Source organism: Poromitra crassiceps, assembly GCF_964638095.1.
Source record: "Poromitra crassiceps genome assembly, chromosome: 19".
In the NCBI taxonomy this organism is placed as follows: domain Eukaryota; kingdom Metazoa; phylum Chordata; class Actinopteri; order Beryciformes; family Melamphaidae; genus Poromitra; species Poromitra crassiceps.
This window is the reverse complement of record NC_139646.1, coordinates 5,149,801-5,172,856: the sequence shown is the minus strand read 5'-3', so window position 1 is coordinate 5,172,856 and position 23,056 is coordinate 5,149,801. Positions and strand designations below refer to the sequence as shown.

The 23,056-nt window shown below is 44.1% G+C and overlaps 1 protein-coding gene across 1 annotated transcript; it reads left to right on the top strand.

The window, feature by feature from the left end:
* The first annotated feature begins 1,160 nt into the window (after nucleotides 1–1,160).
* On the top strand, nucleotides 1,161–22,524 carry gpr108 (G protein-coupled receptor 108). The gene is made up of 18 exons (XM_083655935.1): nucleotides 1,161–1,543; nucleotides 2,234–2,344; nucleotides 3,822–3,872; nucleotides 4,145–4,245; nucleotides 4,380–4,444; nucleotides 4,740–4,915; nucleotides 5,743–5,805; nucleotides 6,011–6,112; nucleotides 6,208–6,341; nucleotides 8,158–8,233; nucleotides 9,341–9,414; nucleotides 9,525–9,642; nucleotides 14,239–14,369; nucleotides 14,460–14,503; nucleotides 17,419–17,468; nucleotides 18,803–18,886; nucleotides 20,117–20,238; nucleotides 20,825–22,524. The coding sequence occupies exons 1-18, from the start codon at nucleotides 1,451–1,453 to the stop codon at nucleotides 20,910–20,912; spliced, it is 1,683 nt and encodes a 560-aa protein (XP_083512061.1). The 5' UTR covers nucleotides 1,161–1,450; the 3' UTR covers nucleotides 20,913–22,524.
* The last annotated feature ends 532 nt before the right edge of the window (nucleotides 22,525–23,056 follow it).

Genomic DNA, 23,056 nt, shown 5'->3' with positions numbered 1-23,056 from the left:
TTCAGCAGCTTCAACTGGGACCATGCAGGGACCATGTCTGAGACTGAGTTTACAAATCACAGCGGCGGCTAGTAAAATGTATTTTATTTGTAATGCATTCAGGTTAGGTCCTGAGTGGCACCGGGAAGCACACGTGTTTCTTTGCTTTACAGATTAAGACAGGAGAAAGCAGGGAGCGCATTGATGTGGCATTCTTGAAAATTGCACAAAATGTATTTGATATCTGGTCATGTATTTTTTAGGATAACCAAAGTGAGATATTAAAAATGATTCAATTGAAAAAAGCAATGATTCTGTTCCATAACTACCTGGGAAAAGTGTGAATGTGAAGCTCAATGTACCTGACTGATGTTTTCTGTTTTCCTTGTTGTTTCCTGCTTTGTTTTTGTTTTTAACTCATGTTGAATTTCACTCTGGCTGCTCTTTGTCTCTCAAACTTTTTCTTGTCAAGGATGCCTAAACTGACACAAATTAATTACACCATGATGGACCCATTTGATCAGATCAGCCAGGGTCCCCCATCTAATAAGATTTTTGCTCTTAGATGTTTTATTACAGTCAGAAAATGTATGAAACTCATGACCAAAATAGTCATACATTCTGTCATTGTGTTACTTATGGGTGGAATTATAGGCTACCGAAAATAGTTTAAACGATTCTCCTTTTTGCTGGGGACCTCATGGAAGCCCCTCACGGACCCGTGGGGGTCCCCGGATCCCACTTCGAGAACCACTGACCTACAGCAAAGACTGTCTTTGCATGTAGCTGTTATCTACTGTATTAAAACCATGATTAAAACACGTTTGTTTTTGGCTTGTTTTGAGATCCTAGATTGCTTCATTTATCCGTGACATCTGCCGACATGGCAACGTAAATGGTTCATGTGACGTGGAAGCTCAGTCGTCTGCGCCACGTGACGAGTTCTAGGACAAATAGTAGAAGGTCGAGTCAGATGCTGCGGAAGTAAACAACGACCGAAATCAACAAATTCGCTATTGGATACGTTATTTAACGATCATTTATTCAAAGCTTTTGTGTCGTGCTTTTCTCTGTTGTACTACATCGCCGCTTGTATTAAAATAATTCGCATGTTAATGGTTGGGGAACTTCGAAAGCGACTGTCGTCATTGTCTGCACCTTGATTACTCTGGTCTTGACACTAGACCAGGAAGGAAGCGACAGCTAGCTAGCTCACTCTCCCTGCGCAATGAAAGCACAAAAGAATTGGAAAACTGAAAATTAATAGATGTTACCATACAGATGGTTCTGAATCGACAATACGAAAGTAATTTAGAAACCCGCTACACTGAGTTCAAATATTATCATTGCTATAACTCGCGAGCTGTCGGTAAATATTGCTAGCTAGTGTTAGCTGGGTTGCTAGCTAACATTAGGCAGCAGGATCGTTGGACGCTAACGTTGGCAGATTCACGCAGTTAGCGAGTTGGTGATGGCTGTAACACACAACACAGGGCTGGTTGTGGCTGGATGTTTACTCCTGCTGGCTGGATGCAATGCAAGGATACACAAACTCACCCTCAAGGTCAGACACGACTAACATTAGCTAAGTGAGCTAACTGTTAACGTTATTTCTGGCTGTGGTGGCATTTGTAGGCTAACAGTTAAGTCGTGTGTGTGTGTAAGAGAGAGAGAGAGAGAGATCTTTAATTGTATGTACATACATTTTAAAGTTGACTTTACCTACATACCTACTGTATATTATATTTGATTCATTGCAATGTTACACAGCTGTTTACACACTTCTTCACTTCATTCTAAAGTGACTATGTTTCTCGTCTCTTTTATTGGACGGTTCCAACTCGACAACAAAAACATCCTAAATTGCCCCCAGCTTACTTCCTGTTGCACTGTTTGCTATTACAATAACTGACAGGACATACGTTTCCAAAGTGTTCCCTAGCAACACAAAACGGAAGTGTGGGGGTGTGTGTGTGTGTGTGTGTGTGTGTGTGTGTGTGTGTGTGTGTGTGTGTGTGTGTGTGTGTGTGTGTGTGTGAGAGAGAGAGAGAGAGAGAGAGAATCTAGTGTTAGAAACAGTATTAAAAGTGTGCCTTATCTCATGACAATGGTAAAATGGCCAAACGTGGCATTTCTGACCAATTAACGTTAGTGGGCAATTCTTTTAAGACATTTCCCCCCCCAAACGTTTTACTTTACTTATTACATGCATTTGCATTGCTTTACATATATTTTCACTTTCTCCCATTCCCAGAATGACACCCGGCCTGTCGTCCACCTCAACACTTTTGGTTTCTACGCCAACGGGACTCTGGACGTCAACCTGCATTCTCTGACCCTCCCAGAAGTTAAGACAGTGGACCCTGTAAGAAGTGTGTGTGTGTGCGCGTGTGCGTGGTTATTTTTTAGGGAGTGTAACTTCACTGAAGTTGTCCGCCTGCTTTCAGACCCAACACAATTGACTGTTTGTCTTTGGAAAATCTATTTCTAAAGATACTTGCTTTTTTTGTGAGCTTTTAATCAATTGAGAAAATGGGTATTTTGCAAACTGTGTAAGAACATGGTGAAGAGTCGGCAGAAAGATGAATGCCAAGTAAACTGAAAGCCCAAGCAAACTTACGCAATAGGCTACTGACATCATAGTGTGACATGTGGCTATCACTTCTTTAACTCAAAATAGTCCTTTAAAAACACCCACGTGTTAATCTTATCATCACATGTCAGTTGTAAGTAGGCTGGCTGATCAAATTTGACAGTAGTATACCATTATATTATGAAATTGGTATTCTCTTCAGATCTTACCTGCTTCTGCTTACCACTACCCAGCCAGCAGAACTTCAGCATTATCTTCAGATCTTACCTGCTTCTGCTTACCACTGCCCAGCCATCTTACCTGCTTCTGCTTACCACTGCCCAGCCAACTTCAGCATCAATATCTTATCTTCAGATCTTACCTGTTTCTGCTTACCACTGCCCACCCAGCAGAACTTCAGCATCAATATCTTCAGATCTTACCTGCTTCTGCTTACCACTGCCCAGCCATCTTACCTGCTTCTGCTTACCACTGCCCAGCCAGCAGAACTTGAGCATCAATATCTTCAGATCTTACCTGCTTCTGCTTACCACTGCCCAGCCAGCAGAACTTGAGCATCAATGTCTTCAGATCTTACCTGCTTCTGCTTACCACTGCCCAGCCAGCAGAACTTGAGCATCGATTATGGGAGATCCATACAGAAGGGCTCAGGCTCTGCATCAGACCACAACATTTTTATGACGTCAATGGAGTCTAATGCCATTATGCTACCCTGGCATTGGGGAGTGAGGACATGAGTGGGGGGAATAGAATGGGTTAAGTCAAATATAGTAATTGTATCAAATCCTGGCATGGAGGGAAAGGAATTTAGCTCAGAAATTAAAAATGTGTGGTACATACACAGTTTACTCACAACTTTGGATAACCTTCTCACATTTCAAGTACAGTGTAATAACATTTGAACATAGTTATTTTTAATTGGGGAACGATAATTAATCTTCAATTCATATATTGATTAAAATAAAGGAATGTATTCATATTTTGAAGCTTGGAGTTGGAGCCGAAGGGGTGTAAGTGCAATTTGGGGCGAATATGAGTAATTGAGTATTATCAATATAAAGGTCTCAGTGGGGTCTTTTCAGTACCAAAAGGACACAACTGAAATCATGACCCATACGTTAATTAAACAAAATTGTAAATGGGGCTTCAGATTTCATTCACACCATGATAACATCAGAATAGATTTATCTGGTTGTGTACTTTATGAACATAGTCCATTGATTGACCATACTTAAACTTCTCTCCCTAGGTTGGTTTCAGTTTTTCCAAGACTCGTGTGAATGGAGTCTTGTCTTACACAGTAAGTACATCAGTCTAAACATCTCTGTGGTTCACAGATTATGCAGAAGACATGCCACCTAAACTTGGGGGGTTCAGACATAGATGCTTTAATAATGTAATTTTGTACTTCTCTAATGTCATTAATTGAACTAAGAGGATCAGGTGATGTTAAACATTTGATATGTCAGATTACCGATAAATAAGCATGCTTATAAAGGTGAGATGTGACTGGACTGTTGAAACTTGTGATTTTTGGAGTGACTTTGTTGCTGGTGAATGCTTTTCCTCCAGGCAGACGAGAACGAGAAATGCCCACTCATTGTCACTCCGCAGAGTCCGACTCCCGACGACGAGCCGGTGATCCTGTTTATCTTCAATATGAAAAACCTCAGGTGTGTATATTTGCATGCTGATGTCAGGTGAGACAGCATATACATTGCATTGACAGCCTGATGCTTAGGTTGACTTTTTTAACTGTGTGTGTGTGTGTGTGTGTGTGTGTGTGTGTGTGTGTGTGTGTGCGTAGTGTCACTGTGAAATCTTTTGGTAAACAAGACAACGTCTTGACCGCAAAGCCTGCCAAAGACAAAGGTCAGTGCCACTCGTTGACTCGTACCTCATAGCTGTTTAAAATCATACCAATGATTTGTCAACTGTCCGTCGCTTCCTACGTTCCTGACATAAGCACCAGAATGAATTGATGGAATAATCTTGTAACTCATATCTGCCATTTGCTAAAAATGCTGCTCTGTTTCCTAGATTTCCACTCATTATAATGATGTCAGAGCCTTCTTGATTTATCAATGTACATACAGCTTTTAGCTTACAGTCATTTTGTTCAAGCCAAAACACATGGTAGTTATCTGGTTGTTTGTTGTCCTTTTAGATGTGAGGAAGAGTAGGGATACTGCTGCTGTTGGTCCTACTATTAAATCAGGACCAGGTCCTGCTGCTCAGCCAGAGCAATCAAATGATGACAATACAGTGAAGGACAGAATGGCAGAACCAGAACCAGAACCTCCAGTAGAAGGCGTCAAGGAAGTAGCGGACAACATATTCCAGGTGAGGTGTGTGGGTGTGTGGGGGGGGGGATTCATCTTCTGGGTACCAGCTCAGTGTTTCCCACAGGATTTTGAGTATTTGTGGTGGGGGACCGCAGACCCCCTAGGGGGGTGCGGGGGCACGCCTCCCCGCAAGATTTTTTTTACACATTTTAAAGTAAAATGCATGAATTTGGTGTACTTTAAGAAAGCTTAAGAGCTAAATTAAAAGGCTAGATCTATGAAGAACATGTCATCATTACTGTGCTGTGGGTTTACAATGACAAACTAAATTTCTCCCTATAGGTCAGGGATACTCAACTTGCTTTGCCACTTTCGTGAAATGATAGAAGGCGAGGGGGCCAGTTAATAAACAAACAATATACATTTTTCTGTAGCGGATTGTAGGTTTTTGGGGTGTCAGCCGGAGTTTACGCTGACAATGTTGTGCACACCGGATAGTTAGTTAGGTTAAGTTAGTTGGGTTAAGTACATACATAAGTGCCTGGGTAGCGAGCAGATGGCGGTATTTGACAATTTAGCAGCTAAATCATAGATTATTGAAAGATATTCCATATTCCAGAGTAAAATGAACTTTGGCCAGAATGACATGAACATTTATTGGACACTTATTCAGCGGGTATCTTGCATGTTGCGTTCAGGTGCACTGTCAACATCTTTTTGTGGCGGTCAAAATCCTTTTGTGGCGGCCCGCCACAAATTCCTTTATGTATGGGAAACACTGCAGCTTTCAGATGATGTGTACCATTTCTATGTGGCATATACTGTTGACCTGCTGATACTGTGATTTACTCATCAAATCTATTTCTAATCTATACTTGTCTCTAGCTGGGGAAGACCAAAGAGTTCAAGTTAGCTCTGGATAAAATTAACGGCTCCTACAACTTCAGCGTGAGTACACCAATCTTAAACAATATTTCTTCTGATGTTCATACACATTCAAGGCATAATGTTAGAAGTTAAAAAAAGTTCAGTTTGATTTCTACTGTCGGTAGATCAGTGTAGTGATGGTGTTTCTCCTGTCAGTAGGTCAGTGGTGTTCACTTGGTGGTGTTTATTTACATTCACTTGCTTTTGGTCTCTCCATCTTCCATAGTTCCATATGAAGGTTGGTTTGGTGGCTGAGGGTCTGTACAACCTGAACTTCCACTACTGCCAAAACATGCGCCCTGGCTACGAGTTGCCCTACTCTTTCAGTGTAAGTTGAATGTCTTTCTGTACGTGTGTGTGTGCGCTCGCGCTCGTGCGCCTGTGCCCTGTGTGTGTGTGCTAACCTGAATGTGTCCCCTGCAGGTGGAAGTAACTGAGAAGAATCCTGGTGGCTACCTGTCTGCAGCAGAAATTCCTCTTTCCCGTCTTTACATTTGCATGGCTGGAGTCTTCTTCACAGCTGCCATGGTCTGGGTGTACACGCTCATGAAGCACAGGTACACATGTATACTGCTGCATTTCCAGCACATTCCTTAATGACACAGCCATAGTTTTACTCATTTACACAAAACATTTGAGTGAAAAGAAATCATATTTTTTTTTATCGTTTTGGCAATTTAATGTATATTTAGTAAAAAAAAGTGAATTTTTCACAAATGCGCTTCCGACGTGTACACATCTGTGGCTGTGATTGACAGGCGGGTCAAAACTCGCAAAATCGCAAATTTCGTGCCGTGTATTCGCATCGCTCTTGATGTGTGAGAGAGAGAGAGAGAGCCACACAGACACACTGCCAGCCGCTGTTCTGGATCAATAGAATCGTGGTAGTTTTCTTTTCGTTGCGAATTTTCGCAACGAATATTGGATAATTAACGCATGGGACTCAGTGTGCAAGGTATCTCTGCGTGACGTTTTTTCCCGGATGACGGATTTAAAAAATGCAGCGAACAATTCGGACTCTGTGTGCAAAGACCTTAATTGACGTCTCTTAGTAAGAGCCAGCTACAGGTAGAGGGCTAAAGGATTTGCCTATAGACGGTTTTAACTTGACAACACAAACATTCTAAATTGAACCCCCCCGCTCACTTCCTGTTGCAGTGTTTGCTATGGACATAAAAGAAAAAAAAACATTCAGGTGCAGGACTGACCATTCCGTGAAAACCGTCAATACAGCTGAGCAGCGAAAACAAAAATAACGATGTCGAGCGAATATTTCTGCAGTTTGCCGAATGCTGAGAAAAAGGAAGTGCTGTGGGGTTGCGCTCTGGTGAAAACCGTCTATAGTGCAGATTTTTTTGTCTTGTATTTTTCTTTGTTTTTCTGCTTTTTGCAAGTTGTATTTTTTCCTTTTCTCTGCATCTTGTTTGTACTGTATATTCAAGAAGAGAGATCTCTGGTATCGGTATCGGCAGATATCCAAATTCAGGTATCGGAATCAGATCAGATCACTGAAAAGAAGTGGATCGGTGCATCTCTAGCAAGTGTCAGGCCCGGGGGACGCTGAAATGGTCGTTGGACCATACAAGCTTCTGGGTATCCATAGTGCAGTCTGCACTAAGTCTTCGGCATTCTGGGAAATATTTTCTGTTTTCTCCTTCAGTTGGTAAAATGCCAAATGCCCCCCAAATGCCCTACAAATGACCACACAGGGCCAAAAGTGTCCCTTGGGAAAGAAAGTCCTACCCGTGCTCTGCTGTGAGTGTGGTGCTCCACACTTTTGTTTGACACACCTTAGACCAGGGATACTCAACTTGCTTTACCCGGGGGCCACTTTCGTGAAATGATAGAAGACCATGGGGCCACGGCCAGTTAATAAACAATCAATATAAATTTTTCTGTAGCGGATTGTAGGTTTTTGGGGTGTCAGCCGGAGTTTAGTCTGACAATGTTGTGCACACCGGATAGTTAGTTAGGTTAAGTTAGTTAAGTTAAGTACATACATAAGTGCCTGGGTAGCGAGCAGACGGCGGTATTTGACAATTTAGCAGCTAAATCATAGATAATTGAAAGATATTCCATATTCCAGACTGAAATGCTATAACAGAAGTGGAGTATTGGCCAGAATGACATGAACATTTGGACACTTTTCAGCGGGTATCCTGCATGTTGCGTTCAGATGCACTGTAAAAAAAAGTTGTTTTTTCAATTCCATCGCGGGCCGCAAGTTGAGTATCACTTCCTTATACTGTGCAGATGTGGCCCCAAAACCAAAGATTATTTATAGAGCCTCGAGTATTGTGAACTTAAAACAATACCAATGCAACATCAGTACACAGTTTTGTTTGAACATGTTCCCTGTATTCTTGTTTGCAGGTACAGTGTGTTTAAGATCCACTGGCTGATGGCAGCCCTGGCCTTCACCAAGTCCATCTCTTTGGTCTTCCATAGTGTAAGTACACCAACAGCACAGAGCAGGCTATGGCCTGTTCTATCATCTTTAATGTTTGTATTCAAACATTCACTTTCTTGGCTACATTCTGTGTTCATTGTGCTCTCACTATACCTATTAGTGATGGCAGGTTCCACTCCTTTTTACTAACTCAAGTTTGTATGAGTGACTCACTAAAGAGAGTGGGGTTTTCGAGTCACATGACCCCCAGAGCCTGGGGAATCGCCCTCCTCCCCTCCCCCACCCAGAGCAGCTCACCAGAGATGTCCGTCTCTGCTAGTCTGCTGGGTCACTTTCGGTTTAGCCCTCAAGGTTGCTCCGAGTCTGCTAACTTGAATGGGCTAAAATAATTTAATCGTGTGGCATGAATTTCTAAATGTTATTGGACCAAATGGATCAAATTCTGATAGTGAAACGGGTGATTTCGTGGGGGCTGTGTTGGGATTAGTAACTCTCAAATGCATGTATCCAGCTCAGCTGACTCCAGACCAGTAGTCACCTGCTGAACCAACGAGTTCCACCCACTCAGGCAGAGCCGTGTCAGCTCAGCTCTACTCGAGCTGACTCCAGACCAGCAGTTCTACTCGCTGAACCACTCAGTTCATTACGTGCGTACACTAGTTGTAGTTTTAAACTATGTTGTCATTTAGCAGTTCATCTCGAAAAGGCAGCGGTTGCAACTTGCAAGCATTTTTTTTCTCACGATTAATAAATAATTGCCTTGGCTAGACGAACGTTAAGTATATTGTAATTACTTTCTAACGTGAGGGGAGCAAACAAACCAACTCTGAGGCAGGCAATTTTTTTTGTCATAAAATGATTTGATTCTTTCCATTAACATTCATGGCTGGTTTACTGACTGTGGCATGGAATTTGTGGGTGAGCGAGATGAGTGCTCTGTTGCAGACAGGTTGAGTCAACTGGAGCTCAGGGCACAGTGGTGACAGGAGGAGAGGAGAGGCGAGCGGGGAGGGGCTCTGGGTCGGGGCTGACTCGCCCAGCTGGGAGAGCGGGGCAAGAGTAGCTAGTAGTAAGCTGGAGGCAGGGAGGGAGGGGCTGCGGAAGTGTTTTGGAAGACAACCACAATCTCTCCCTTTTGTCTCTCAGATCAACTATCACTTCATCAACACCGAGGGCCATCCTATCGAAGGCTGGGCCGTCATGTACTATATCACACATCTGTAAGTGGAAGTGCGTGCACAGACACTGGAAGTTTAGCAGGATTAACATGTTCATTGTTGTGTGCAACAGGTGTGACTTGTACCTGAGTTTGTAAGCCTATACTTTGCAGGCTTAAGGGCGCTCTTCTGTTCATCACGCTGGCACTGATCGGCACCGGCTGGGCTTTCGTGAAATACATCCTGTCTGACAAGGAGAAGAAGATCTTCATGATTGTCATCCCTCTACAGGTGTGTGTGTGTGTGTGTGTGTGTGTGTGTGTGTGTGTGTGTGTGTGTGTGTGTGTGTGTGTGTGTGAGTCAGTGTGATTGTCATCCCTCTACATGTGTGTGTGTGTGTGTGCGAGAGAGTTAGTGTGATTGTCATCCCTCTACTTGTGTGTGTGTGTGTGCGAGAGAGTCAGTGTGATTGTCATCCCTCTACATGTGTGTTTGTGTGTGCGAGAGAGTCAGTGTGTGTGAGAGAGTCAGTGTGATTGTCATCCCCCTACATGTGTCTATGTGTGTTTGTGTGTGTGTGTGTGTGTGTTTGTGTGTGTGAGAGAGTCAGTGTGATTGTCATCCCTCTACATGTGTCTATGTGTGTTTGTGTGTGTGAGAGAGTCAGTGTGATTGTCATCCCTCTACATGTGTCTATGTGTGTTTGTGTGTGTGAGAGAGTCGGTGTGATTGTCATCCCTCTACATGTGTCTATGTGTGTTTGTGTGTGTGAGAGAGTCAGTGTGATTGTCATCCCTCTACATGTGTCTATGTGTGTTTGTGTGTGTGAGAGAGTCAGTGTGATTGTCATCCCTCTACATGTGTCTATGTGTGTTTGTGTGTGTGAGAGAGTCAGTGTGATTGTCATCCCTCTACATGTGTCTATGTGTGTTTGTGTGTGTGAGAGAGTCGGTGTGATTGTCATCCCTCTACATGTGTCTATGTGTGTTTGTGTGTGTGAGAGAGTCAGTGTGATTGTCATCCCCCTACATGTGTGTTTGTGTGTGTGAGAGAGTCGGTGTGATTGTCATCCCTCTACATGTGTCTATGTGTGTTTGTGTGTGTGAGAGAGTCGGTGTGATTGTCATCCCTCTACATGTGTGTGTGTGTGTGTGAGAGAGTCAGTGTGATTGTCATCCCTCTACATGTGTGTGTGTGTGTGTGAGAGAGTCAGTGTGATTGTCATCCCTCTACATGTGTGTGTGTGTGTGAGAGAGTCGGTGTGATTGTCATCCCTCTACATGTGTGTGTGTGTGTGTGAGAGAGTCAGTGTGATTGTCATCCCTCTACATGTGTGTGTGTGTGTGTGAGAGAGTCAGTGTGATTGTCATCCCTCTACATGTGTGTGTGTGTGTGAGAGAGTCGGTGTGATTGTCATCCCTCTACATGTGTGTGTGTGTGTGTGTGAGAGAGTCAGTGTGATTGTCATCCCTCTACATGTGTGTTTGTGTGTGAGAGAGTCGGTGTGATTGTCATCCCTCTACATGTGTGTGTGTGTGTGTGTGAGAGAGTCAGTGTGATTGTCATCCCTCTACATGTGTGTGTGTGTGTGTGAGAGAGTCGGTGTGATTGTCATCCCTCTACATGTGTGTGTGTGTGTGTGTGTGAGAGAGTCGGTGTGATTGTCATCCCTCTACATGTGTGTGTGTGTGTGTGAGAGAGTCGGTGTGATTGTCATCCCTCTACATGTGTGTGTGTGTGTGTGAGAGAGTCGGTGTGATTGTCAAATCTCTACATGTGTGTGTGTGTGTGTGAGAGAGTCAGTGTGATTGTCACACCTCTACATGTGTGTGTGTGTGTGTGAGAGAGTCAGTGTGATTGTCATCCCTCTACATGTGTGTGTGTGTGTGTGTGTGTGTGAGAGAGTCGGTGTGATTGTCATCCCTCTACGTGTGTGTGTGTGTGTGTGTGAGAGAGTCAGTGTGATTGTCATCCCTCTACATGTGTGTGTGTGTGTGAGAGAGTCGGTGTGATTGTCATCCCTCTACATGTGTGTGTGTGTGTGTGTGAGAGAGTCGGTGTGATTGTCATCCCTCTACATGTGTGTGTGTGTGTGTGTGAGAGAATCAGTGTGATTGTCATCCCTCTACATGTGTGTGTGTGTGTGTGTGAGAGAGTCGGTGTGATTGTCATCCCTCTACATGTGTGTGTGTGTGTGTGAGAGAGTCAGTGTGATTGTCATCCCTCTACATGTGTGTGTGTGTGTGTGTGAGAGAGTCAGTGTGATTGTCATCCCTCTACATGTGTGTTTGTGTGTGTGAGAGAGTCGGTGTGATTGTCATCCCCCTACATGTGTGTGTGTGTGTGTGAGAGAGTCAGTGTGATTGTCACACCTCTACATGTGTGTTTGTGTGTGTGAGAGAGTCGGTGTGATTGTCATCCCTCTACATGTGTCTATGTGTGTTTGTGTGTGTGAGAGAGTCGGTGTGATTGTCATCCCTCTACATGTGTCTATTAGGGATGGGCATTTCTAGCAAAAACACTATTCGAAATTCGCTGGCCAAAGTCGACTTTTAATCGAAATTCGGAAAAAAAAAAAAAAATGTAAAAAAAAAAAATGTTTTTTTTTTTTTTTTTACATTGACATTTTCGAAAATAAAAAACTGTTTTGACAATCATGAGTGGTTCATTAAATATTTAGTAGGCTCAGGTCTGAGTGCCAAAGGGGTGCCAAAGTCACCCCCTCTCCCTCTTCATGGGATTTCATCCGCCATTCATTTTTCCAGAAACCTTGCTTAAAGTGCTTATAAAAATTGTTTTACTTGCTCAAACCAAGCGATTCGACTATACTTCGAATCAGGGGAGACAATGCAACATTTCACAAAAAAAAAAAAAAAAAAAAAAAAAAAAATTCGAATTTCGATTTTCCATAATAAAAGTCGACCTTGATAATAACAACGATTATTCGAAAATTCGAAATTCGATGCCCATCCCTAGTGTCTATGTGTGTTTGTGTGTGTGAGAGAGTCAGTGTGATTGTCATCCCCCTACCTGTGTCTATGTGTGTTTGTGTGTGTGAGAGAGTCGGTGTGATTGTCATCCCTCTACATGTGTGTTTGTGTGTGTGAGAGAGTCGGTGTGATTGTCATCCCTCTACATGTGTCTATGTGTGTTTGTGTGTGTGAGAGAGTCGGTGTGATTGTCATCCCTCTACATGTGTCTATGTGTGTTTGTGTGTGTGAGAGAGTCGGTGTGATTGTCATCCCTCTACATGTGTCTATGTGTGTTTGTGTGTGTGAGAGAGTCAGTGTGATTGTCATCCCTCTACATGTGTCTATGTGTGTTTGTGTGTGTGAGAGAGTCGGTGTGATTGTCATCCCTCTACATGTGTCTATGTGTGTTTGTGTGTGTGAGAGAGTCAGTGTGATTGTCATCCCTCTACATGTGTCTATGTGTGTTTGTGTGTGTGAGAGAGTCAGTGTGATTGTCATCCCTCTACATGTGTCTATGTGTGTTTGTGTGTGTGAGAGAGTCAGTGTGATTGTCATCCCTCTACATGTGTCTATGTGTGTTTGTGTGTGGGAGAGAGTCAGTGTGATTGTCATCCCTCTACATGTGTCTATGAGGCCATTTACACCTGGCATTAACATGCGTTTTCTGCCATCAGATTGCAATCCGATTGTATTTTATCACTTGAAAGTACAGGTGTAAACACCCCCAAAACGCATTGAAGAAGGATTGCAATCTGATCGGCCAAACCACCTCCGGAGGTGGTCAGGGACGCATTATGACAACATTTAACACAAGTGTAAATGCAATGCGTCCTCTCAAAACGCATTCAGCAACTACCATACGGAAATACATAATCTTCGGAAGTCGGTGACGGCGCGCACACGTGAACGCAATTCCCCCAGCACCGCACCGGTGTGTGCCCTCATCTCGCCGCTGTGCCAGATGCGCACACACACAGGCAGCCTGTCACCATGGACCGGCTAAAAATTATCTATCTCTCCCCCGCTCCGCTTTTGCACAACAATCGTAGCGTTGCTTCAAAGTTTTGCTGCGGAGGTTTATGCCACGGCTCTAACCACCTGTGTTGCGTTCAGGTAACATCCTAAATTACAATGTTATACAATTGAGAGCATAATTTCTCTTTTATATCAACACTTCTCCTTTGGAAAAGGAGCGGAAAATGAAAGGAAAATGAGGGAGAAAGGGTTCGAACCCTTTCCCCCTCATTTTCCTTTCATATAAATGAGAAATTATGCTCTCAATTGTATAACCTTGTAATTTAGGATGTTACCTGAACGCAACACAGGTGGTTACAGCTAATGACATGCACGGAAAACGTATGTATGTGTGTGTGTGTCTCGGACCCCCTGTCATTGTCAATAAACAGATAGATGCAGTGCTGCGTGATCGGCCATCGTTTTGTCCAGGTGAAGGGGACGTTCGCTGTGCATTTGAGCTTAACAATAACCTCTATTTCCCTGTGCATGTATGAAACATGATGCATGCACACGTTCAGGGGGCGCGCGCGTGATGACGTTCGAGCTGGAGAGCAATCGGATTGCAATCTGTTCACCCAAAACGCATGTTAGTGCCAGGTGTAAATGGAATCAGGCTGAAGTGATAAAATACAATCTGATTGCAATCTGATGGCAGAAAACGCATGTTAATGCCAGGTGTAAATGGCCTCTCTGTGTGTTTGTGTGTGTGAGAGAGTTGGTGTGATTGTCATCCCTCTACATGTGTCTATGTGTGTTTGTGTGTGTGTGAGAGTCAGTGTGATTGTCATCCCTCTACATGTGTGTATGTGTGTTTGTGTGTGCGAGAGAGTCAGTGTGTGTGCTGATTTAGACTCATGGAACGTGTTTTGGTGACCCTGCTCTTCCCGTTCTCCTCCAGGTCCTTTTTAACGTCGCCTACATCATCATCGAGTCCACGGAGGAAGGTTCCAGTGAGTACTCGCTCTGGAGGGAGATCCTCTTCCTGGTTGACCTCATCTGCTGTGGAGCCATCCTGTTCCCTGTTGTCTGGTCAGTAATACAGTATGGCTGTGTTGTGTACATTTTGAAGTGCATGTGCGTTTGTAGTTCTTTAACATTGCTGTAAATGTGTGTTTGTAGGTCTATCCGTCACCTACAAGAGGCATCCAGCACTGACGGCAAAGGTGAGGAGGGAGTGGGGGGGTAACCCCAAGGCTCAAAGGTTTATCAAACAAAAACAACAATAAAAGCATAAACGGTCTATAAAACATGGTTGTTTGATAAAGGGTTGAAGGGTATAAATTTTTTTATGATATTTTCGGTGTATCTGATACACAAACACAGAGCACGAAGGATCACGGATATTAGTGACTGGTAATGGTGGTGGGCTAGGTATCACTAGGAGACTTCGCCATGTCTCCAAAGTGATCTCAGATTTCTTTAATAATGGCCCCAAAAGCCAAACCACAAAAACCCTTAGACACACTGCTCTCCCTGCCGGCGGGCGGAGCCCTGTCACTCCAGCAGCCCTGAGGAGGAGAGACCAGAGCAGCAGCAGCGGCTTGCTAACGTCAATGCCACCCCCCCTCCACGTGGTCCTATGGTAGAGCTAATGTCAATGCTAACATTACCCCCCCCCCCCCTCCAGGTGGTCCTATGGTAGCGCTAATGTCAATGCTAACACTACTCCAACCCCCCCCCCCCCCCCCCCAGGTGGTTCTATGGTAGCTAACGGGCAAATCCCCGTTAGTGAAGAACAAGCAGGTTGGTTGTCATGACAGACATGGTATAACACACAGTTACTAGGCCATACCCGGGCATGCGCGCACTAACCGCAATTTTGGCCATACATATATTTGCTACCTGCTACAATTTCCCCTTCCGCTCTTGTCCAGTCACCGTCACACACACCACCCTATCTCACTCTCTCGCTTCACCACTCAACATTCAAGAGTTTTATTGTCACTCCGTAGTACAAGTATCACGTGTGATACTCTTGTGCTGTAGACTCCGTTACAACATAGTGCAAAAAAACAGGGCATATAGGTGCAGGAAAACAAGAGAAACAACAAGCAGTAACAGTAAAGCAATAAAAACAAGCCAGAAACAGTGACATTCACTGCACATACTGTAGGTGCAAATAGCATAGACATAATTTAAGCATAATTAAACATTCTGTTTGCACAGGTGCAAATAACATAGACATAATTAAACATACGTAATGGTAGCAGCTGCAGTACAGCTACTACATGATTGTTTATTTGTGTATGTTAAGGAGTCTCGTGGCCTGCGGGAAGAAACTGTCCCTCAAGCGATTTGTGCGTGCTTTTGGGACCCTGTATCTCCTCCCTGAGGGTAACGGGGAGAACAGGCTGTTGTGGGGGTGGTTTGTGTCCTTGATGATCTTCAGGGACCTCCTGAGGCACCGCTGGTTGTACAGTTCCTGCAGTTCTGGCAGCTCACATCCTGTTACGTGCTGGGCCGCGCGTCTCACTCTTCTTAGCGCCCTGCGGTCCATGGTCGTACAGTTCCCGTACCAGGTGGTGAAGCAGCCAGTCAGCAGGCTTTCAATGGTGCCTCTGTAGAAGTCCCTGAGGATTTTTGGCCTTAGGCCAAATTTCTTCAGGCGCCTGAGTCTGTGTAGTCGCTGTTGGGCCTTTTTGACAACAGTGGCGGTGTGGCTGGCCCATGTCAGGTCCTGGTGGATGTTGACTCCCAGGTACTTGAAGCTGTCCACCCTTTCCACCACTGTGCCATTGATGGTGATTGGGGGGTGTGCACCCCCCCCCCCCCATCCTCCTGTAGTCTACAATGATCTCCTTGGTCTTGGAGACGTTCAGAGAGAGGTGGTTGTCCTGGCACCATTGTTCCAGGGCCTCCACCTCCTCTCTGTAGGCTGTCTCGTCGCCCCTGGAGATCAGCCCCACGACTGCTGTGTCATCTGCAAACTTCACGATGGTGTTCGAAGTTTGAGTCGCCACGCAGTCGTGGGTGTAGAGGTCGTACCAGAAGGGGCTGGAGACGCATCCCTAGGGCGCTCCTATGCTGATGGTCAGTGGGGACTGGAGGAGGTGAGGTTGCCCACCCTCACCACCTGGCGGCGGTCTGTCAGAAAGTCCAGGATCCAGTCACACATTGCTGTGTTTAGTCCCAGATCCTCGAGCTTGCTTACCAGCCTGGAGGGTACTATGGTGTTGAATGCTGAGCTGTAGTCCACGAACAGCATTCTCACATAGGTGTCCTTCCCCTCCAGGTGTGAGAGGGCAGTGTGGAGCACATGTGCTACTGCATCCGCTGTGCTCCTGTTGGGGCGGTATGCAAATTGGAGCGGGTCGTGGTCCGGGGGGAGTGTGGGGTGGATCTGTGATATGACCAGCTTTTCAAAGCACTTGCTGGCTATGGGCGTGAGGGCTATTGGGCGCCAGTCGTTGAGGCTGGTCACTTTCTGCTGCTTGGGAATGGGGATGATTGTTGCTGCTTTGAAGCAGGAGGGAACTTGCCGGAGGGAGAGAGACTGGTTGAATATGTCTGTGAATACGCCTGCCAGCTGGTGGGCGCAGGCCTTGAGGACACGCCCGGGGATGCCGTCCGGGCCGGCCGCCTGCCTTGCGTGGATACGCAAGAACGACCGGCGCACCTCATCCTCAGTGATGGTGGGAGGGTGGTCCGGATCTGTGGGGAGTGGGGGTTGTGGGTCGCTCACTCTGCACCACCCTATTCTCATAAAGGGGCTATGCTGCTCCTATAGCACAGGGATACACACACTACAACTCCACGCAGACTTGGCAAAAATGCTCATAAACAGCTTACATTTGACTAAATGGAAAAATCAACTTCATTAGTCACTATGCCAATGCTCAATGTTAATGTGCAGTTCATAACTGTACCGTATCTTGTCTGACTGCCACAGATGCTAAATTAATTTCCCGAAAGGACAAATAAACTAACACTACTAATAAGTAACAGTTTGTGCAGATTGATTTGCCAAACCATTGAGGAGCACCCCCGATCCGGACTGACTTCCAGCGTAGCTGCGTAAGCTCGACGAGCTGCAGACTTTGTAGTTTGTCTACTTATTTTTGATCTATCTCTCCTTCAGCTGCCATGAACTTGGAGAAGCTGAAGCTCTTCCGGCATTACTATGTGATGGTAAGTAGAACTTAGGCTCTGCAGTTCTTTTCTTCTTTCCTTGACTATCCGTCTGCAGGATCTGCACACTACAATTTGAAACATTTTTGATAGCTTGCTGCATTAAAGCTCCTCAGAGTATACATATTTAATTGTGATCTTGCATGATTCCCCCCCTCCAAACTATATATTGATAAAATTCCTTACAATAACTGTACCGTTTCAATTTTTCATTATCATTAAAACCGTGGTACGGTGATTACCGTGTTACCATGATTACAGTGCTTTGAAAAACATGGTAAATACTGTCCATCAACCAAACTTGGCAACCGTCTCCCAAATGCAAACGTGCAGCCTTGGAGACATTTTTTCAGTGAGTGTATCAATCCTTTTTGGGTCTGAGTTTTCAATATAAAACTTGGTGAAATGGTTTCTGTGAGTGTATTAGTACTTTTTGAACATTTTCAGCACATTTTAACAAACTGTGATAATACTGATAACCGTTATAATTTTGGTCACTATAATTGTGATATGAAATTTTCATATAATTCCATCTCTAATGCCCTGTGATTATAACTGATTGTTAAGCTGCAACATTTGGTAAGGCCACTACAGGTTCTAGTATCATTTAACAGGGTCAATGCATCAGAATCAGTGCAAAACCCTCCCAAACAAACGCAAATAGGTCCTTTTTGAAACTGAGATACTTGTACTCTAGTGACAGGTGTCTGATAATAATACACTGAACTGAAATAACTTAAATTAGAACTGGTCACAAAGTTGGCCTCACTAGCCTGGGGAGATTCATTCTTAGTTGAATATCAAGCATATACAGTTAGGTCCCCACCACATTGACCACAATGGACTTGAAATGAAACAATCAAGATGTGCTTCAACTGCAGACTACCAGCTTTAATTTGAGCGTATTTACATCCAAATGAGCCAAACGGTGCATGAATTACATTACATTTTATGGGATGTGGATGTCGATGGAACTGGTTCCCTTGTGTTTATTGATGATGTGACTCCTGACAGCAGCAGCAGGATGAATTCGGGAATATCATCTGCTCATATTCAGCCAAATGCTTCAGAACTCTTTGGACGATTGGATGATTCTGTTTGTCCAATTACTTTTGAGCCCTTAAAAATATAATGTAATTCCTACACTGTTCACCTGATTTGGATGTAAATACCCTCAAATTAAAGCTGGAGGTCTGCAGTTAAAGTTAAAGTTATGTTTCATTCCATTGTGGTGGTATACAGACCCAAAATGATGAAGATCGTGCCCATTGTCCAAATATATATGGACCTAACTGTAACTGCTGCTATTGTAATTTTGTATTTATTTTTTCTAGATTGTGTGTTACATCTACTTTACGAGGATCATAGCCATTCTGCTGAAGGTGACCATGCCTTTCCAGTGGCAGTGGTGCTTTGAGGTAAGGAGGACTTCAACATTACACAATAACATACTGACTTCATTTCTCAAAGAAGAAGAAGAAGAGAAAACGTGTGCTGCCCCTTAATCTGCACTCATGTGGAAATGGTTGCTGTCACAGTAGAGATGTTACATTTTATTCTGTGTTCATTATTTTATCTAATTATCTTTTTATATGTTGAGAGAACAATCAATTGAGTACTAGCAAACCAGACTTGATATAGAGATATTTTGATTATTCCACCTCCCTCAATAACAGACTTAGCTGTACTTACCCGGTCAGATTTCTAATGTGTCTTTTCCTGTAAGATGATATAAACACATTTCCAAGTCTTGCTCAAAAGTGATTGGGTATAGTCTGTTGAAACTTTCACTTGTATGCACACACCAATCAGAATCAGCTTTATTGGCCAAGTATGTACACATACAAGGACTTTGACTTCAGTTTACATTGCTCTCAATGTACTCACACAAAGAACAAAGGTATGCACACGCAAAGACAAACAAACAAACAAACAAGGACTAAGTAGTAAGTTAAAGGCTTTCATTACTTTGCACATTTAAATCAGAGCAAGAACGCAATTTGTTCCGCAGGGTTTTGGGAAGATATTGGCATTACCGTAAATTCCGGACTATAAGCCGCACCTTTTTTCCCGTTTTTTGGCCTTTTTTGGCCCCTGCGGCTTATATAACGGTGCGGCTTATCTGGATTTTTTCAAAAAAAAAAAAAAAAAAATCTCTCTTTTTTAGCACTCTTTCTAACTATAAATCCTATATAACTATAATAAGTTTAAATTTCCTCTCTTGCCCTCTTTTCACCACACTGTATGACACTGTATGACACTGTGTGCACTGTAAAAAACAACACAGGTGGTGTTGTGTTATGTTGTTTTGTTGAAATGTTAATAAATGGGAGCTTCCTCTACAATCCCCTCTGTGCATGAACCCTTACATATGGTAATTAAACATTAAAACACAAAAAAAAAAAAAATACCATTAAAACACCCGCGGCTTATAGTCCGGTGCGGCTTATATAAGAAAAAAATAGTCAACTTTGAAGGTGCGGCTTATACACCGGTGCGGCTTATAGTCCGGAATTTACGGTACTTGATGGAGAAAATGTTGCGGGCTACAGTGCATTTTGATTAAATCAGAGGACCTTTGTGTAACCTTCAAATTTGAGAAGTTCTTGTATAGCCCCACACTCTCCCATCTCCTCTCCACTCCTCAGTTTCTGGTGGAGGTGTCTACTCTGATCTTTTTCGTCTTGACTGGCTACAAGTTCCGACCGGCGTCCAATAACCCATACCTGCAGCTCCCCCTGGACGAGGAGGATGTAGAGATGGATGAAGTGTAAGTGCATACACACTCAGTGCATACACACTCAGTGCATACACACTCAGTGCGTACACACTCAGTGCATACACACTCAGTGCAGGCACACTCAGTGCATACACACTCAGTGCATGCACACTCAGTCAGTGCAGGCACACTCAGTGCATACACACTCGGTGCATACACACTCGGTGCATACACACTCGGTGCATACACACTCGGTGCATACACACTCGGTGCATACACACTCGGTGCATACACACTCGGTGCATACACACTCGGTGCATACACACTCGGTGCATACACACTCGGTGCATACACTCAGTGCATACACACTCGGTGCATACACACTCAGTGCATACACACTCGGTGCATACACACTCGGTGCATACACACTCGGTGCATACACACTCGGTGCATACACACTCGGTGCATACACACTCAGTGCATACACACTCAGTGCATACACACTCAGTGCAGGCACACCTCTCATTTGATAAAAGTGGAAAGAGGGCATTTTGACCTCAAATAATAATAATATATAAATAAATAAATAATAATAATAATAAATAAATGCTCCCTCTCGCTTTCTCCTCGTCTCCAGAGTGACTGAGTCAGGTGCGTTGGCGGGAATCTCTAAAGTCAAAAAGACGTCTAACGGACGTGAGCGCCAGAAAGAGTCCACCTTGTGAGCGTGAAGCTGCATCTTTTGGGAGGGACCCACTAAAACATCCCCAGGCCAGCTGGTATGAAGGGGTGCCCACGGACCACCCACTAAACATCCCCAGGCCAGCTGGTATGAAGGGGTGCACACGGACCAAGGCTCCCCACCCCACTAACAGCTTTCCTTTGAAACTCTTTAAATGGTTGCAGTGGTAAGTGCCCACTGTCTGGCTATGCAAAAAAAAAAAAAAAAAAAAAACTTGTTGGACTTGCTCTCCATTTCCTGGAACACTCCACCCAGAGACTCGGATGGTTTATTTCAGGAGGAGAGGGGCTCCCGCAACATGGATGGATGGAAAGGTCCAGGATAGAATGGAAAGAGACTCTGATATTTCCCTCTCTCTCTCACTCTATCTCTATCTCTCTCTCATACTCTCTCTTGCTTTTTCTCCAAAGATAATGATCATTTTAGAGAAGACTTGCTTTTGGTGTGTTTATATTGGCTATTTAAACGGTACTTCTGTGAGCTTCTTAGCCGTACATTTCTTTCTTTTGTGTGGCGTGAGTATACGTGTGCTATTCGTATGAGAGAGAGAGAAAACACAAGATCTGAACATAACTGTTTTCCATTGGAGTGGTCAAACAATAGCCCATACTCAGGTAATCGGCTAATCAGTTAATATGTGGAATCAAGACAACAATCGTACACGTTGTTTCCCCCTTCTTGCCGCTATTCAGCGGTCGGTAATATCCCACTGGTCAAACCCGATCATACGACTTCCATCAACTGCATATAGCTGTCGCGTTATTTCTTACGTATTTGACTTGTATATTGAAATATATATATTTAAGAGCCAGTATATTTCAATATATTCACTTGCATATTGAAATGCGTTATATTTCAGTATTATTGTTTTCATTTGAGAGGCATAGGAATTCATCCTGGTCTGTCACATGGAGCACAGCTGTAATTGAGCTTTTCGTGGTTGAGGTCATCTTCCACTCTGTGGATTCAGTTGAGAATATGATATGTGGAGCTCTTGATGAATAAACACAATGTATCGGATCAGAACCAGAACCAGAACCAGAGCAGTGGACCGGACCTTGGCCCGCGGCGTGTTCATTGGCCGCTTTTCTTTTTTGCCACGGTGTGCCAAGCAGGGCCGAAGAGAAGTGACCTAAATGACAATTTTTTTTGCATTTGTCTGCTTTTGGTTTTACCTTTTTGCTGTTGATGTTAAGCTTATTTTATTCATTATTGATGGTTTATTGGCTGTGAATGGTCATGTGTGCAGCGAGACATATTTGTAAATAATTGACAGAGGAAGGACTGCTGATTATGGGCGAGGCCACATTGCACCTCGATAAGGATTGCAATTGCATAGAGGCTTTCAGACAGTACTGGTACAGAGGAAAGACTAACCACAGACAGCGCCCTCTACAGGGATGACAGATCTCTACAGAGTTTAGAGAGAGACAGGTCTCTCTAGGCTTTGTACTGTAGCTAGAGAAGCTGGAGCAAACAGACGATAAACCAGTGGACTTGATTGTAGACAGGTCTGCCAGTTCTGTATTTTGCTATGGAGGTGTGTTTGATGTCTGTGTGAACTGTTGAAATAAAGCTGGTGTTTTGAGAAGGTACACATTGAAGCGGTTGTGTGTGTATTGAAGCAGTGATTTGACTTTCAGCTGTGTTAACGTGTGTGTGTTTAGATGTTCTCTTTAACACTTGCACTGTAAAACATCCACTCGCATGCTTATAGGCCCTTTTCACAGCAACCGGTTTGAGGTGGTGGTAACGCAGGAAGTAAACAGGTGTAACCAATAACAATGAGGGTCCTGGCACTGGAACACCTAAATGGAATGGAACCATCATTAATAGTGTGGTTACAGGGGGTGCAGTGGTAAGCGCTGTCGACTCACAGCTCGAAGGTCCTGGGTTCGATTCCCACCTGGGACGCTGTGAGCGCTGAAGGAGTGCGTGCCCGTCCGCATGTCCTCGAGTGCCCACCGCCCGGGTGGGGTCGTCAAAAGGGCCTTTCTGTGTGGAGTTTGCATGTTCTCCCCGTGCCTCCCGGGGGTTTCCTTCATATAGGAACCCCCTTCACCAAAAACATGCAATATCCTGGTTGCTAATGTGGTTCCTCCTCTGGTCGTTAAGGGCGCCTGTTCG

Coding starts and splice junctions, on each gene's coding strand:
- gpr108 (XM_083655935.1), top strand. CDS start 1,451: ATGGCTGTAACACACAACACAGGGCTGGTTGTGGCTGGATGTTTACTC. Junction 4,445..4,739: donor AAAGCCTGCCAAAGACAAAG/GTCAGTGCCACT, acceptor TTGTCCTTTTAG/ATGTGAGGAAGAGTAGGGAT. Junction 6,342..8,157: donor TACACGCTCATGAAGCACAG/GTACACATGTAT, acceptor TCTTGTTTGCAG/GTACAGTGTGTTTAAGATCC.